General features: G+C 41.7%; 1 protein-coding gene across 14 annotated transcripts in view; it reads left to right on the forward strand.

The window, feature by feature from the left end:
- The first annotated feature begins 2,969 nt into the window (after positions 1 to 2,969).
- The window catches only part of LOC110529005 (CUGBP Elav-like family member 4), a 116,392-nt gene continuing 100,782 nt past the window's right edge, over positions 2,970 to 18,579 (forward strand). For 11 of the 14 annotated variants that reach the window (XM_036983889.2, XM_090241595.1, XM_090241597.1 and 8 more), the window contains exon 1: positions 3,086 to 3,739. In XM_036983889.2, the coding sequence (XP_036839784.1) occupies positions 3,496 to 3,739 (244 nt within the window). In that variant the 5' untranslated portion in view covers positions 3,086 to 3,495. Of the gene's footprint in view, positions 3,740 to 18,579 lie in introns of all 14 variants that reach the window. The other 3 variants (XM_036983885.2, XM_090241592.1, XM_090241596.1) reach the window with 3 other exon arrangements.

Genomic DNA, 18,579 nt, shown 5'->3' on the forward strand with positions numbered 1-18,579 from the left:
GAAGGAGAGGATGTGGAACTTGGAATTTAAAAAATGTTGTGTGAATTCCCCACAGCTGCCAGACAAATTGGTTCATATCAAAATCCTTAGGTTGATTTACTATTTGACTTTAACCTACAGTAGGCTAAATCCACTTCATGCAGTCATGTAGGCTTATACAATGTACTTACTACAGGTAGCCTAATTTACTCACGTAGGAAGGTCTGCTTTGTGTTGTTCGTTCATTTCAAGGCCTGTATGGGAGCTATGGGGAATGAGACTATCCAAAACCTCCTGTGGTGGTTGAGATTTTCTCAGCAAGTCGTTTGCATTTTAAATTGCCCCTCAGTGGAATTGCCAGGGCCCTATTGTCATATTTGACTGTCCCTACCGGTATGAAATAACTACAATCATGTGGAGGCAAAGACACATTGTTCAGTAAATTGCCTGTTAATTGCGGGTTATTATTATCAGTCCGATGGGTTCACTCAGTGGAAGCGTTTCACTCAGGGCGACACGCGGTGCATTGAAAACATTTCAGAGCAGCCGTGCAAGTAGGTGAGGAGAGAGAGACCGTCGAGGGACAATACTGGCAACATACCTTCCATAATCATCGCGATACTACCCCACTCACCATAATGACAATGATTTGTGCTCTCCCATTTCGCCCTTGTATTAAAAAAATATTGCTGAAGACAAGACAGGCATGTATGAGCGTGAGGCAGGGAGGGCCGCTGCTTGGCGAGCAGACTGCGGTGTCATGCCAAAAAAAGCCAACTACCTCCCTCCCTCTCTCCCTCCGCCGAGTCCAGGCTATGCCTGCTGTGAGTGTGGGATGACGCTGGGCCGAGAGCGCGGGAGGTGAAAGAGTCACGGAGTGTTTCGCCTTTGTTTTTATTGGTTGGCTAATGTTTAGGCGGCGCGTCCATGTATGATAGCCAGATATTGAAAACAAATCGGGCGTCATACTCATTGGACTATGTGTATAGATGGGCCTATTAGGCCATCTCATTGAACTCCGTTGGTTTTAATTGGAGGATATTGAAATACAAAGAGAGGAAGTAACACTCACATTTTATCAAATTAACTTTAGCCTACTGTATTGCACATCCATTTATTTCGGCCTGAAAGACCAGCTGACAATATTTGCACCATGGACATGCAGTGACGGATACAATGGACACAATGGGCATTGTAACCTGTTGGTACCATGGACAGTAACAGTTCAATGCACGTATAGGTCTAGTGGAGTCTGCTTTCAGCACCATGGACAGCAGCTGTACTACTCTACATTGCAGTGAGAAGGGAGGGCACAATATTTTGTCAACGAAAGAAAAGTGGAGGTAAGAACTTGAAATCTAAAGAATGTTGTGAATCTCTCACAGACAGCTGTACATTAGCAAATCTAAAAATCTCTTATCAAATTCCTCTGATCAAGTTTGAACAGTTAAATCAACAGCCACATGCAGATCAGTGAATAGGCTACATCAATGTTTTTCAACTTCAGCCCTCCAGTACCCCCAACAGCACACATTTCTGTTTTAGCCAGGGACAAACTCACCTGATTCAAACTGTCAAGGGCTTGATGACTGGTTGACTAGTTGAATCAGGTGTGCTTGACTGGAGTTACAACAAGCATGTCTACTGTTGGGGGTACTGGATGACTGCAGTTGGGAACCAATGGGCTACATGAAGGTGGGAAGAAAGGATGTGTTTAAAAGTACATTATTTGAAGAGTGCCAGATTATCTTCCTCTGGTAGTCTGCTTCCCAAATTGCACTTTATTCCCTATATAGTGCACTACTTTTGACCAGGGCCCATAGGGGCAGCCATAGAAACAGACAGCATGCCTCCATCCACCCACCTATTGGTTTTCCATTTGTTGCTGTTTATGGCTGTAATTGTGCATGTGTTGCAATTGAACTATTGACAGTCATCTTTTCCTCTCACCTCACTGATCAAACACACAACATAGACCTGTGGGAGCAGCCTACCTGTTTGCAGTTGACAGCTGTGTGTCACGTGGAAATAGAGTTGCCATGTGAGCCATGGTGTGTTTGCGCGTGGGCTGTCAGTGTGAAATGCACATGGGGTTGGGCAACAGCGTATTTTTATGTCATATCCTAGCATTCTAGTTTGTCTATACCAGAGGTATTAAATTCTTACTCTACGGGGTGCGGAGCCTGCTAGTTTTATGTTCTACCTGATAATTAATTAACCCACCTGGTGTTCAAGGTCTAAATCAGTCCCTGGTTAGAACAAGCAATGGTACTGGCTTCTATGTCCAGAGTTGAATTTGAGGTGTTTATACCATCAGATTTGCACCTGTGAATGGATCCCAGTGCTGTTTCGTATATTGTAGTCTACCCTTACACTCTCTCTACCCTCTCTCTTCCCTCTCTAGTTGCTGCTCCCTCCGATGTGCCCGTCTACGCCGCTCGGCGGTGCTCACAGACTTCCTTCTCTTCGAATGACATCTACATCAGAATCTGAACGGAATAGATGCCTCCTTGAACTATAGGCTACACGATACTGTGCGACACTGCTTTGTGTGACACATCCTAACGTTCCCTGAAATATATTTTAGCTGCGGATGTTGCTTTTTAACTAGGCTCGACGATTTCAGCACCAGGCGCTGTCCACCCACCCGCTATTCAAGCAGTTCAAGCCCCTTCAAAAGTTCAATACTCTCCGAATTGTTCTACTACACTTGAATGGCCTTTTCACACCAAATTAAAATTGTTTTCAATTAAAATCCGTGGCCTTTTGGAGTGGGCCTATATTTTGAAGGGATTGACATATATTTTATAGCATATTATTATTATTATTAGGCCTATTATTTCGCTGCGGACGTGGCGTGATTTGCACATGATAGACTATTGCACAAAGAGCCATACAGATTACTGTCACTATTTTCTTTTTTTATAGACCCCGTTCCCCTTGGATCGTACCATTCGGCTTTCTAAACGGGAAGGGGGAGATAAAACGCTGTCTAACACAAACATCGAATCCTAGTGGTTCCCCTCGTTCTATACCTCCCCGCATTCCTTGTAGCCCTTGAGCTGGCCCCGTCCGTTTAAACCGAGAACACCCATACCAACTTCTCAATGCAAAAATTAAAAGGGAACCTAGAAGCAGGGACTAGGGGAACGAAATGAGGTGTAAATAGAATACGAAAGCTCTTGGTCTCTCTCTCTCTCCACTCTCTCCTCTCTTTTAGTAAATGAATGAATGAATGATTAATTAGGACATAAATAGGCTACACGGAATCACGCCTCCACCGGGACAAGAAAGCCTGCTCCAAGCTTTTGATATTCGTTTTAGCCCAATGAGACATATGTATATTTATTAATGTACATATTTGCATTGGTAGGACTACAAGCAGGACCAGCAAGGCTTTTTAGACTTTTTTTTTTTAATCAATAGGCTACTTCGTTCGGAAGCTTCTATACAACGGCCACCAAGATTGCGCTGCTGCTGCCGCCGCTGTTATCACAACTCATTGCCGGTCCGAAGATGGCAACTTTAACAAATGGACAGGTGGACGGCACAAACGGGCTAGTGAACGGATTAAGCCACAGCCACAGTTCAGCGGGCTGCGGGGGCACCATCCCCATGAAGGACCACGACGCCATTAAACTGTTCATCGGGCAAATACCGCGCAACCTGGACGAGAAGGACCTCAGGCCGCTCTTCGAGGAGTTCGGCAAGATCTACGAGCTCACGGTACTCAAGGACCGCTTTACGGGCATGCACAAAGGTGGGTTGAGCCTACCAGTCCCCGAGAGAGCGGAATCCCCATCTTCACGCTCTTTTCTCTGCGGCTCCGGTTGCGTAATATTACTTGCGTTTACAGTAGTTTTTAGTGTGACATTTACTATTGTAGTTTACTCTCCACAGGTTTCATGTTCATGTTAACAGAAAGTGGAATAGTCCATTTCTATCGTCTTGATTCCTTGGTCAATATTTAGCCATTTCAACTAACATATCCTCAAATCTCTAGTTCTGAGATATCCAGGCACACCGTGCTGTCAAGCATCACGACCTAATAGGCTATTGTGTAACAATATTATAAGTCACAGTTTGTCTTGTAACTTTGGAAGTTTAGGCTATGGTGTTAAGAGTAAGTCACACATTTAGTTATTGTGCATTCATTCACAAGTGTAGAATCTCCACGCTTGAAAGTTCACCGGAGGAGTCCGGAGGAGCCCATGGCTTCTTGCCCACGGCACCATCTTGCACTCTGTTGCGCGTTATGCCAAGTTGCTTGTAACAGGAGGAGAGGGAGGGAGGAAAAATGTGTTAGTGTGTGTGCTTGCGCGTGCGCGCGATCGTGCGTGATTGGGTACATGCTTTTTACTGTATTATTCTCTGAGAAAATGTAACCAATACTTTCTTAGATTTTACATAATGCATTCTACAGTACACATTACACATACCTGTGGTCCACCCACCTTACCTACAATATGTAATTGAGGTTATTCTCTAGTCTTGTTCCTGACATTAGGCAGACGTTTTGTGGTTTTAGAAAGTAAAAAGGATGTCATGGAACTCTTTGAATATGACGTAAAGACAGGTGAACAACCAGCTGATTTATAGAGTGATAACTGTGTGTATGTATGAGTGTGTGTGTGTGTGTGTGTTTGTTTGTTTGCGTGTGTGCGTTAATCTCTCAGCTGTTTAATATTTGCATGTACCTGTAGCCTTGATGATGGTGTATCAAGAGTCACCCCTTTGGTGTTACGGTCATTTTACACAATGCTGAATACCTGTTGTGTGATGCAATGAACTGTCACATCTTCAATGTAATGCTAACGATCGGTCACATGCCTTGGTGTAAGGGTAATTGCCAGCCATATACCTTGGTGTAAGGGTAATGACCAATGTTATGGACGTTGATTTCAGACTCTTTAGAGGGGTAGCCAGTGGTTAGTTATTCCCTATTTGCTCAAGGCATCAGAATCTTAATGAAGTCACTAATTGATCTGCTACACCTGGAGGGCATTTTCAGACTCCATGGGTCACTTCATATGTGGACGTTAAAGTACAACCTCCCCCATCCTGTTACCAACATGACGTTTTGCATGTGTCGATAAATAATGATGATATAGAAATAAAGCAGGAGGAAGGGAGGAGGAGATTGCCAGGGATGGGGGAACCAAAGAGAGGAGAGGGAAGTGGGAGGAGGAGGGGGAAGAGGAAGGAGGGGTATCTTTTATTAATAGCCCAGCTGTAGTAACGACTCCCTGTCCGACGGTTAATCACGTACGGCCCGTGAACTATGGGAGGCCATGCCGGCTGATTCTAGGAACTGTCTCCTTAGGGCGATATATTGCCTGGCATCACAGGCCAGGCCCCCGCTTTTATTAGTGCACCCCCCTTCACAGCACCGCTCTCATATTATAACTAGCTGGATGCAATAGCTCTCTCGCTGGCTAGCTGGTTGGCTATAGACAGTGTGTGTGTATACACCTCTTCTCCCAGCCAGCCCAATATCCCCACACCTTCCCACAAGCAGTGGATTTTTGTTGAATGTTGAGTTTAAAAAAAAGTTATTGTAAGGTTATGTCTGAATGTTTTAATGTAAGTAAATCATATTTTTTACAGCCAACAGGTATAGTGCTTTGTTGCTTGTTATAAGCATGTATAATGTGTTATTAGAAACCTTAAAATGTATTTATATTTTTATTATTTTTACGCCCAATTTCGTGGTATTCAATTATTAGTAGTTACTGTCTCGTCCCATCGCCATGACTCCAGGGCTCAGGCTTGAACCCAGAATCTTTGGTGGCACAGCTAGCACTGTGATGCAGTGCCTTAGACCACTGCACCACCTGGGAAGCCCCAAGGCTTAAAATATTTGACTGTGTCATAGATATGAAGGTGTTATGCCATAAGGGGTCATGTCCAATCATAACCTCTCATGCCAAATAACCACTGTCATGACAGAGGCAGCGGTTTGTGTTATGACTGTAGTGGTCTACACCATGGACAGCATTCTCGTTATGTTGGTGTCATAGCATGGTTGACTAAATGTCATTGTGAAACGACACTATCATATACATGCCAAAATGGCACTGTCAAATAAAGTGTTACGATTGTGGAATTTGATGCTACGATTTTGAGACCGACTGAAAAGCCTAGTCAGGATCATTATGAGATGATAGTAAGACATTATAACTGGTTCATACATGCTTACAACAAGTCTGGCATGCATTATAACTGCATCATAATGCTTTATACCTGTCGGCCTAAAGTAAAGTGTTGCCAGTATTTTGGATATATCTATAAGCTGGCAAAATGTGTACGGCATCATTTTTTGACTATTGTACAAAATATAGTCCCAAAGCTCAAAGTCAAACAAGGGCAATGTTGCCCTATAAACAACTTTAGGGTTGAAGAAAGTTATTGCCTTTTCATTGGGATTAATACTGCAAGAAAAGTGCACAACACTAGGGTCTTAGAACATTTGCAGCCTTTTGACACTTATTGGAATGCTCTGAGCTGATTGATGGCTTGGCTCCTAAGGTTATTTGCCTAAATCTCAGACTCCAGCCCTCCAGCCACAGCAAAACGTGTTCACTCCATTTTATTTTTTTTTCTCTCCATCTTCTGTTTCCTCATTTTCTTCTTTCAGTAGCATGTAACTTCTCATCGAAATACTCCTCCACCTCTCTCTTTCCTCCACGTACTTTATTTACACCTTTACGCCGTTCCCTGATTCTCCCTCCTCTCCTCCTCCTTTCCTCCAAACCCCATTTCCCTCTTTATTTCCCTGGTTCACAACAACCCTCAATTCATTTAGTGTGAATATATAGATGCACCTATAGATGCTATTAATATTCTACAATGTTATAGCAACATGTGACGCCACAATAATTGTTAGACAAACTCCTAGCTAGTATTTTCATTGTTGCAAAAGCCTCGGATACTACTAACTATACTATTGCAATTACCATCCAAATAATGACCCCATGTATCACTAGTAATCTAGTCTTTAGGTTGCCATCCCCTTGAAAGGGAGGGGGCTTGTAGAGGAGGCTGGGGTGGGAAGGGAACGGGCACAGAGGCGACAGCAATAGCCCTACATTCTCCCACTGATTTTATTTCTCTCCCTTCTGCGACTGGGCTGTGCTAATAGAGGCCATTTATAACCATCACCGGCTGCCGTCGTGCATGCTGAGACGGACGTCGGCACAAAGAGGGGCCGTTTCGCAATTTTTTTGCAATGCAGTAAGGGAGGGAGGGTGGGGAGAGATATGGCAGCACACTATGAACCAGGTGACCTAGCTAGAATACGCCCCTGTACAGTAATACACTTTAGGTCAGTGGGTCAATCCTAACATGTATGACTGTCAAGTGTCAGCAATGTATGTATCGTGTATCATCAGTTGCTTTCAAATCAAATCAAACTTAATTTGTCACATGCACCGAATACAGCAAGTGTAGACTTTACCGTGAAATGCTTACTTACAAGCCCTTAACCAACAGTGCAGCTTTGGTGTAATAACAATGTAGTATGCGTGTAGTATCGGAGTAATTACATGTATTATTACATTCACTGAAAATGTTCTCCCTTAGAGTTAGAGTTGCTTTGAGTTCCTCTGCTTCGGGTTTTCCTAGGAGTCCTTTGAAAGTGAGAGAAACCCTAGTATACTGATATCTTGGGGTGTTTTTTGAGGAATTCAAGTGAAAGAAAGAAAGAGGCTCCCGTTGGGCTCTCTGCCCTCACCTTATTTTGTCCTAGATAATCAAATCAAAATTAATTTGTCACATGCGCCTGAATACAACAGGTGTAGACCTTACCGTGAAATGCTTACTTAAAAGCCTTTAAACAACAATGTAGTTCAAGAACGAGTTAAGAAAAAAACAATAAAAAGTAACACAATAAAAGAACAATAACGAGGCTATATACAGGGGATGCCGGTACCGAGTCAATGTGCAGGGGTACAGGTTAGTCGAGGTAATTTGTACATGTAGGTAGGGGTAAAGTGACTATGCATAGATATTAAACAGCGAGTAGCTGGCTGGCAAGTGGTGTAGATACATTGTCAAGATCCCCTAAATTAGGGTGACTAGACATCCCCAATTTCTTCTTCAGTCCCAGATTTTGGTGGCCTGTACCCGGCTAGAGCTGTCCCTGAAAATGTCCCTGATTAGCCCTCAGAAATAAAAAGCAACTCTGATGTTAAATTGAGGATAATATTTCAATAATCAAATGTTGTATCCAATCAGATTTGCATGTAAAAAAGTATGTTTATCCCTGAACCAAACTCGTTTGCTGCAGTGGTTTTGCCGCCAACCTTTTATGAGAAGATTTGATCAGTGTTATATTGTAACCACCGCATGAACAACCATGCCCATGGCCAAAAAAGTGCTGGCAACAGCATAGTCTACCAAACTTTGGTGATTCTAAAATTACTAGATAGGCTACGATTACGAAAACTGTGGAGGGGTCATCTATTTCTGTGTTATAATTAATACAAGTATTTGAAAGGACTTTATATAGCAAAGGTAGTTATTTAAATGTATTCACAGTTAGTAAGCTACCATTCCTACACTCTTTTGCTTAAGAGAGGACAGGTAAACGTCTGTAACTATACTGCCCTACCAAGCAAAAAGGCAATAATTGCTCATAGCGTTGAACTGAGAAAAATGGCTTTTATTTACCTTGGTTTCACAGTAACTTTATGCAGTTACTGCTAACATGAGCCCCATTTTCTCCAAAACACAATACAATAGAGGCAGGATACGTGTCCACATGATTAAGAATGTATTTAATGTAGCAAAAATAACATTAACTCATTTTTGACCAAATGAGCAGTTACTGCCTTTTTGCTTGGTAGGGCAGTATAGTGGATAGAGAGGGTGATATACTGGACAGGGTGTTGATGAGCAGTTTAATCTGGGTCTGGGTAACTGGCCTTTACAGTTCTAGACCTGTGGCTTACTTTATTGGATTACAGGTATCCACCTAGTGACCCTTCTTCTTAGAGAAGCAATGGAAATCTTCATGAACTATTTCTACATTTCTTCTATCATTCAAAATCCATAAAACCTGGACCCTGACTGCTTTGAAAACTAGCTGAAACTGGGAACATTGTCAATGGACAGAATGTCTGAATGTACTGCAGTATCGTAAAGGTAATATCCTGTGGGACTCAGTGAAGGTGTTTTTCTGCCGGGCTGTGTTAATGCGCCACACGTTCCGGACGCAGGATTTCACTCATGTTGCATCAGCCCCTCTGTGGGCTCATTTTTCTCCTCACGTCGTTGATTTGGGATGTGTGTGTGTACCCCTCCTTCCCTCTCATCCTCTGCCCAGAATTCTCCACTCAGCTCCAATCGGAATGCATACTTAGACATCACATCGTGCCCTGTTTCTATGACGACGAACCGTGATCAATATTGAGCGTTTTGTTGAGGAAAAGAGGCAACATATGTCACCGATAAGGTCATGTCTCGCTAAAGTCCTCCCCCAGGTCACCCACCCCACGCATCTAAAAACATCTGAGACGCAAGACAATAAATATAGGGAGGAGAACGAGAGACGTGTACGTAGATATGTCAACTCTCATTTGTCAGCGTGGACAGTTGTCAAGGCACCTCGGCTGCTATTGATGATTATGATTGGCCGGGATAGTCAGAAGGGGCCGGCCATTAGCCCAGAGGGCCAGTTACTCACGGTGGGCGATGGCCATGTAGGAAGGAGGGGGATGGGGGGAGGGTGGAGGGAAACAGTGGGGGGGGTGGAAGAGTAAGGGATCAGCATTCTAACTGCTGGTAGAGAGTCATGACGGTTGTCAGGGGGGAAGAGAACTCTCCTGAACTAAGATGTGACTCCACCCTTCATATTATGGAAGTAATTGGAAAAGTATTTGCCAGCACTTTGCAACTTGTGTATGCACGGACGCACAACAAACAAACAAATACACACACACACACACACGTTTGTTTTCTATCCTTGTGGGGACCAAACAATTGATTCCCATTCAAAATCCTATTTTCCCTAACCCCTAACCCCTAACACTTAACCTTAACCCTAACCTTAACCCTAGCTGAATGCACTGTATAACTAGTTGTATGCATAACTACATAACAGACCTCTGTGCTACCTGCTATTGTTGAATAATCTCAGGTCTAATCAAGTAAAGGATGTATCCATATAAGAATAGTGTGTTAATAGTCCTGATGCTTACTGGTGGTGCGATGCAAGCAAGCTTGTAGGCTAGGCCTTGTACAGCCTAGCTTGACACCAAGCACTTTTTTTCTGAACTATACTTATTTTCTTGAACTATTTACTACTCTTTTTAGAAAACAAACAACTACTTCTTATTAGTAACAATTAATGATAGGCTCTTTTCAAACAATGGGCCTTCAGCCTAATTAAAGATGGTAAATGCAAAGTGGGATGATTGGGATGACCCAACTCTGACATCACCCCATTGAGTCTGCCAATTCAAGATGGCACCTGTGGGTTGGACGCGCCTCTAACCACACCCATACCTGTAGCCTTAAAGGCATAATGCTTGATAAGTAATTATACTGCATACAAAATTCAAAATCTGAAGCACACTTGGTCAGCCTTAAAACTCTACTCAGCTTAGCCTTTTTGTATTCCCTAAAAGAGGCTAAAGAAATTGCCCAAAGTCCAACCTCCTTCCTCATATTAAAATTATATTTTTAGTTTTTTGCTATTGCCATGTCATTGCTATGGCGATTTTGAGTGGCTGAAAGCTTCTTGTAGCGCTGTTTTGGAGGGTTAAATAGTTTCTATTTTCAAGGCTGTTGCATCATCTACAGTTGAAGTCGGATGTTCACATACACAGCCAAATACATTTTAACTCAGTTTTTCACAATTCCTGACATTTAATCCTAGTAAAAATTCCCTGTTTTAAGTCAGTTAGGATCACCACTTTATTTTAAAGTTCGAGATGTCAGAATAATAGTAGAGAATGATTTATTTCAGCTTTTATTTCTTTCATCACATTCCCAGTGGGTCAAAAGGTTACATACACTCAATTAGTATTTGGTAGCATTGCCTTTAAATTGTTTAACTTGGTTCAAATATTTCATGTAGCCTTCCAAGAGCTTCCCACAATAAGTTGGGTGAATTTTGGCCAATTCCTCCTGATAGACCTGGTGTAACTGAGTCAGGTTTGTAGGACTCCTTGCTCGCACACGCTTTTTCAGTTCTGCCCACAAATTTTCTATGAGATTGAGGTCAGGGCGTTGGGATGGCCACTCCAATACCTTGACTTTGTTGTCCTTAAAACTTCTTAGGGCTAGTCGTCCCGCCAGCGGGGACACCTGTCGACAACTTCTGGTGAAATTGGAGGGCGCGCAAATCAAATAAAAAATCATAAAAATTATGGATATTAAACATTTAGGTACATACAAGTGTCTTATATCAGTTAAAAGCTTACATTCTTGTTAACACCCTCTTAGAACCACCCATCCCGGATCCGGTATATTTGTCATCAGCAACGCTGAATAGCATAGGGCAACAGTCAAATAATATTACTAGAAAATATTCATGAAATCACAAGTGAAATATAGCGAAACACAGCTTAGCCTTTTGTTAATCACCCTGTCGTCTCAGATTTTGAAATTATGCTTTACAGCGAAAGCAACACAAGTGTTTGTGTATGTTTATCGATAGCAAAACAAAACAATAAGTACACCTAGTATCAGGTAACTTGGTCACGAAAATCAGAAAAGCAATCAAATGAATCGTTTACCTTTGATGATCTTCGGATGTTTTCACTCACGAGACTCCAAATTAGACAACAAATGTTCCTTTTGTTCCATAAAGATGTTTTTTATTTCCAAATACCTCCGTTAGTTTGGTGCGTTAAGCCCAGGAATCCACCGGAAAGAGCAGTCACGGCAATGCAGACAAAAATTCCAAATTATATCCATAATGTACACAGAAACATGTCAAATGTTTTTTATAATCAATCCTCATGGTGTTTTTCAAATATCTATTCGATAATATATCAACCGGGACAGTTGGCTTTTCACTAGGACCGGGAGTAACAATGGCTGCGCACAAATCACTCTGAGAGCCCCCACCTGTCCACATACGCAATGTGGTCGTTCACGCTCATTCTTCAAAATAATAGTCTGAAACTATGTCTAAAGGCTGTTGACACCTTAGGGAAGCCACAGAAAAAGGAATCTGGTTGATATCCCTTTCAATGGGCAATAGGGATGCATAGGAACACAGGGGTTTCAAAATAAGAGTCACTTCCTGATTGGATTTTTCTCAGGCTTTCGCCTGCAATATCAGTTCTGTTATACTCACAGACAATATTTTTACAGTTTTGGAAACTTTAGAGTGTTTTCTATCCTAAGCTGTCAATTATATGCATATTCTAGCATCTGCTCCTGAGAAATAGGCCATTTACTTTGGGAACGTTATTTTTCCAAACATAAAAATAGTGCCCCCTAGCTTCAAGAGGTTCTAACTGTGCTGTCCGATTTACAATAGGCTTCACAGCGAAAGCATGCCATGCGATTTTTTGAGGATGGCGCCCCACATCAACATATTTTTCCACCTGCACAGGCTTCATAAAATCACAAATAGCGATTAAATATTCATTTACTTTTTGAAAATCTTCCTCTGATTTGCAATACAAAGGGTCCCAGCTACAACATGTAGTGTTGTTTTGTTATATAAAATCCTTCTTTATATCCCAAAAAGTCTGTTTAGTTGGCGCCATCGATTTGAGTAATCCACTTGTTCAACATGTAGAGAAAGGAATCCAAAAAGCTACCGCTAAACTTTGTTAAAGCAAGTCAAAATACACTTCTGTTTAATCTTGAGATACACTAAAATGTAATTAAACTGTAATATTTAATGTGGAAAGAAGTATGTTTAGTAGAAAAGTAATATTAGCAGGTGCGCGTCCTCTTCGTTGCGCTCGCACAGACTGATTTCCAACTCTGAGTCCCAATACTAAAACTCATAATTATTCCTCGTTTTGGAAGAAACAAGCCTGAAACCTTGAACAACGACTGTTGACATCTAGTGGAAGCCATAGGAATTGCAATCTGGGAGCTGGATTCTCATATGCCCCTATACTTTCCATTGTAAGAGCATGGGCGCTAAAAAAAATGATCCTACAATATCTATTGTGTTATAGTCTCATACATTATTTTAACATTTCTACAAACTTCAAAGTGTTTTCTATCCAATGCTACCAATTATATGCATATCCTGGCTTCTGGACCTGAGTAACAGGCAGTTTACTTTGGGCACATCAGTCAGGCGGAAATTGAGAAAAAAGGCTGAAGCCTGAAGAAGTTTTAAGCCATTTTGCCACAACTTTGGAAGTATGCTTGGGGTCATTGTGCATTTGGAAGACTGATGTCTTGAGATGTTGCTTCAATATATCCACATCATTTTCCTCCCTCATGATGACATCTATTTTGTGAAGTGACCAGTCCCTCCTGCAGCGAAGCACCCCCACAACATGATGCTGCCACCCCCATGCTTCACGGTTGGGATAGTGTTCTTCGGCTTGCAAGCCTCCCTCTTTTTCCTCTAAACAAAACGATGGTCATCATGGCCAAACAGTTCTATTTTTGTTTCATCAGACCAGATGAAACTAGGACATTTCTCCAAAAAGTACAATCTTTGTCCCCATGTGCAGTTGCAAACCGTAGTCTGGCTTTTTTATGGCAGTTTTCGAGCAGTGGCTTCTTCCTTGCTGAGCAGCCTTTCAGGTTATGTCGATATAGGACTCTGGATATAGATAATTTTGTACCTGTTTCCTCCAACATCTTCACAAGATCCTTTGCTGTTGTCTGGGTTTGATACAGGTCTCCTTCCTGAGCGGTATGATGGCTCCGTGGTCACATGGTGTTTATTATTGCATACTATTGTTTGTACAGATGAATGTGGTACCTTCAGGCAATTGGAAATTGCTCCCAAGGATGAACCAGACTTGTGGAGGTCTACAGTTTTCTTCTGAGGTCTTGGATGATTTCTTTTGATTTTCCCATGATGTCAAGCAAAGAGGCACTGAGTTTGAAGGTAGGCCTTGAAATACATCCACAATTAGCCTATCAGAAGCTTCTAAAGCCATGACATCCTATTCTGGAATTTTCCAAGCGGTTTAAAGGCGCAGTCAACTTAGCATATGTAAACTTCTGACCCACTGGAATTGTGGTACAGTGAATTATAAGTGAAATGATCTGTCTGTAAACAATTGTTGGGAAAATGACTTGTGTCATGCAGAAAGTAGATGTCCTCACTGACTTGCCAAAACTATAGTTTGTTAATTAGAAATTTGTGGAGTGGTTGAAAAACTAGTTTTAATGACTCCAACCTAAGTGTATGTAAACTTCCGACTTCAACTGTAAGTGTTATTGTGGTCCATGTTAAATGTTTCAAGAGGCTGACGCTTGGGGTCTGTTCGATCCATCTGCTTGTTTCCCTGCTGTTTCAGATATAACCTCTGTTCCGGAGTGAGAGAATGCAATGCTTTCAAAATGTGGAAACCTTCTGTTGTTCACCCAGTTTTTATTACCCCTCTTTATTTGATTTGACAGAGATATCTTCCTCTTAAAATGCTAGTTCTCAAATATCCTGCTATCGCTATCGCTCCATCTGAACAGTGTGTGTGTGTGCGTGCGTGCGTGCGTGCGTGCGTGTGTGTGTGTGTGTGTGCGTATGTGCATGTGTTTGTGTGTGTGGGGCCCATGCAGAAATCAAACCAAACCAAGCCAATGGAACAACCACAATTCTTCCCCATCCCCAACTTTCTCTCTCCTACAGGACCAGTTGAAGGTTTAGTAAGGCTAAAGCCTTGGAACATTCTGACTTGGTTATATTCCACTGTAGGTTTGATGCACACGTCCACTGACATTTAGAAGTTTGACTTCTTAGAGATCAATGGAACATATAGGTCAGGCTGGGAACAGCAGCGAATTCAACCCAGGACTCAAAAGGTCTCCTGAATGAGATTTATATCGATATTGTTGTGCTGCATACTTTGTACCATAATGATAGTGAATTACTACAACCCTCTCTACTGTTTGTTAGGCAATCTCTCTGACATGACATTCATTGCTATAGCACATATCTGCACTGTGTACATGTTTGGCAATATGTACACTGTTACATCATAGAGAACACAAGCTATATAATTATAGAGTAAGATACAAGTTCCTTTGTCTATAGGTCAGCTGTTTGTATGCTGTGCATTCGGAAAGTATTCAGACCCCTTTACTTTTTCCACATTTTGTTATGTTACAGCCTTAGTCTATAATGGATTCAACTGTTGCTTTTTTCCTCATCAATCTTCAAACAATACCCCATAATGACAAAGCAAAAGCAGGTCTTTAGAAATGTTCACAAATGTATTACAAATAAAAAAACAAAAACATTCTGCCACAACCCAGTCTGAGGTCTTGAGCGCTCTGGAGCAGGTTTTCATCAAACATCCCCACAGCATAATGCTGTCACCACAATGCTTCACCGTAGGGATGGTGCCAAGTTTCCTTCAGACGTGACGCTTGGCATTCATATCAAAGAGTTGTTTCTCATGGTCTTTAGGTGCCTTTTGGCAAACTCCAAGCGGGCTGTCATGTGCCTTTTACTGAGGAGTGGCTCTACCATAAAGGCCTGATTGGTGGTGTGCTGCAGAGATGGTTGTCCTTCTGGAAGTTTCTCCCATCTCCACAGATGAACTCTGGAGCTTTGTCAGAGTCGCGTTCTTGGTCACCTCCCTGACCAAGGCCCTTCTACCCCGATTTCTCAGTTTGGTCAGGCGTCCAGCTCTAGGAAGAGTTTTGGTGGTTCCAAACTTCTTCCATTTAAGAATGATGGAGGCCGCTGTGTTGTTGGGGACCTTCAATGCTGCAGACCGTTTTTGGTGCCCTTCATCTATGCCCCGACCTATGCCTCAACACAATCCTGTCTCTGAGCTTTACAGACAATTCCTTCAACCTCATGGCTTGGTTTTTGCTCTGACATGCACTGTCAACTCTGGGACCTTATATAGACAGGTGTGTGCCTTTCCAAATCATGTCCAATCAATTTAATTTACCACATGTGAACTCCAATCAAGTTGTAGAAACATCTCATCGACGATCAATGGAAACAGGATGCACTTCAGCTAAATTTCAAGTCTCATAGCAAAGGGTCAGAATATTTACAGTTGAAGTCGGAAGTTTACATAGACTTAGGTTGGAGTCATTGCAACTCGTTTTTCAACCACTCCACACATTTCTTGTTAACAAACTACAGTTTGGCAAGTCGGTTAGGACATCTACTTTGTGCATGACACAAGTAATTCTTCCAACAATTGTTTACAGACAGATTATTTCACTTATAATTCACTGTGTCACAATTCCAGTGGGTCAGAAGTTTACATATGCTAAGTTGACTGCGCCTTTAAACAGCTTGGAAAATTCCAGAAAATGATATCATGGCTTTAGAAACTTCTGATAGGCTAATTGACATCATTTGAGTCAATTGGAGGTGTACCTGTGGATGTATTTCAAGGCCTACCTTAAAACTCAGTGCCTTCAAACTTAGCCTCTTTCCTTGACATCATGGGGAAATCAAAAGAAATCATCCAAGACCTCAGAAAGACCTCCACAAGTCTGGTTCATCCTTGGGAGCAATTTCCAAATGCCGGAAGGTACCAGGTTCATCTGTACAAACAATAGTACGCAAGTATAAACCCCATGGGACCACGGAGATGTCATACCGCTCAGGAAGGAGACGCGTTCTGTCTCCCCGAGATGTACGTACTTTGGTGCGAATATAACTAATATCGTCACCTTTATTTGTTGGTTTTGAATGAGATTGTACCCCTCGCGGTGTTTCTTTTCAAAAGCTACGGTTCTCAAATTAAGAAGAGATCAACATCCGACGAGCTTCTCCTTCACGTCTCTATGGATTAAATTTATTTTTTTGTCCAGTATTTTTTTTTGTGCGCCTATTTTATTATTTTTATTAAGTGAAGTTTTAATTATTATTTAATAGTTCCACTCAAATGAGTGCCCAATCTCTCTGCATGGCACAGGAAGTGACATCTTGATCTGACCCCATCTCAGGACAACAGCAAAGGACCTTGTGAAGATGCTGGAGGAAACAGGTACAAAAGTATATATGTCCACAGTAAAACGAGTCCTATATCGACATAACCTGAAAGGCCGCTCAGCAAGGAAGAAGCAACTGCTCCAAAACCGCCATAAAAACCCCAGACTACGGTTTGCATCTGCACATAGGGACAAAGATCGCACTTTTTGGAGAACAAAAATAGAACTGTTTGGCCATATTGACCATCATTATGTTTGGAGGGAAAAGCACGGTTGGGGGGGGGGGGGGGGGGCAGCATCATGTTGTGGGGGTTCTTTGCTGCAGGAGGCACTGATGCACTTCACAAAATAGATGGCATTATGAGTAAAGAAATTTATGTGGATATATTGAAGCAAGACATCATTCAGGAAGTTAAAGCTTGGTCGCAAATGGGTCTTACAAATGGACAATGACTGCAAGCATACTTCCAAAGTTGTGGCAAAATGGCTTAAGGACAACAAAGTCAAGGTATTGGAATTGCCATCACAAAGCCCTGACCTCAATCCTATCTAAAATTTGTGGGCAGAACTGAAAAAGCATGTGTGTGCAAGGAGGCCTACAAACTTGACTCAGTTACACCAGCTCTGTCAGGAGGAATGGGCCAACATTCACCCAACTTATTGTGGGAAGCTTGTGGAAGGCTACCCAAAACGTTTGACCCAAGTTAAACAATTTAAAGGCAATGCTACAAAATACTAATTGAGCGTATGTAAACTTCTGACCCACTGGGAATGTGATGAAAGAAATAAAAGCTGACATAAATAATTATCTCTACTATTATTCTGACATTTCACATTCTTAAAGTAAAGTGGTTATTCTAACTGACCTAAGACAGGGAATTTTTACTCGGATTAAATGTCAAGAATTGTGAAAAACTGAGCTTTTTATTTGTAATACATTTGCAGAAATTTCTATAAACCTGTTTTTGCTTTGTCATTATGAGGTATTGTGTGTAGATTTAGGAAAAACATTCATAATATACATTTCTGAATAAAGCTGTAACGTAACATAATGTGGAAAAAGTCAAGGACTCTGAATACTTTCTGAATGCACTGTGCTGTGTCTCTATACTATAGCTCTATTACTAATGAATGTAAACCTTGACAGATTGTTATTAGTAAGATTGTGGTGCAAGCAGAGAGGTGGTGTGTGTGTGTGTGTGTGTGTGTGTGTGCCTCTCCATGCTGTCTTGAGGTTTAGGTGGCTGAATGTTATCAAATGGCAGGAATAGGAGTAGTAAGGAAGTTTACTCACATCCAGAAGAGAGCCAAGAAAGCCTGAAATGTGTACTCGAATCAGACAAAGAAAGCCTGAAATGTGTACTCGAATCAGACAAAGACATGATATGATGGCATTAGGCAACAATATCATGATTGTTCACTGTTTAATATACATGCCGGTGTGTGTCCTTTGGATCATATATACTTTTTTTTGTAATAGGATATTCTGTATCTTGAAACTTTAAAGATCAATGTGGGAACATGAAATGGATTAAATAAAAA

This window comes from Oncorhynchus mykiss, chromosome 7 (genome assembly GCF_057628025.1).
Source record: "Oncorhynchus mykiss isolate SJ-2025 chromosome 7, ASM5762802v1, whole genome shotgun sequence".
NCBI lineage: Eukaryota > Metazoa > Chordata > Actinopteri > Salmoniformes > Salmonidae > Oncorhynchus > Oncorhynchus mykiss.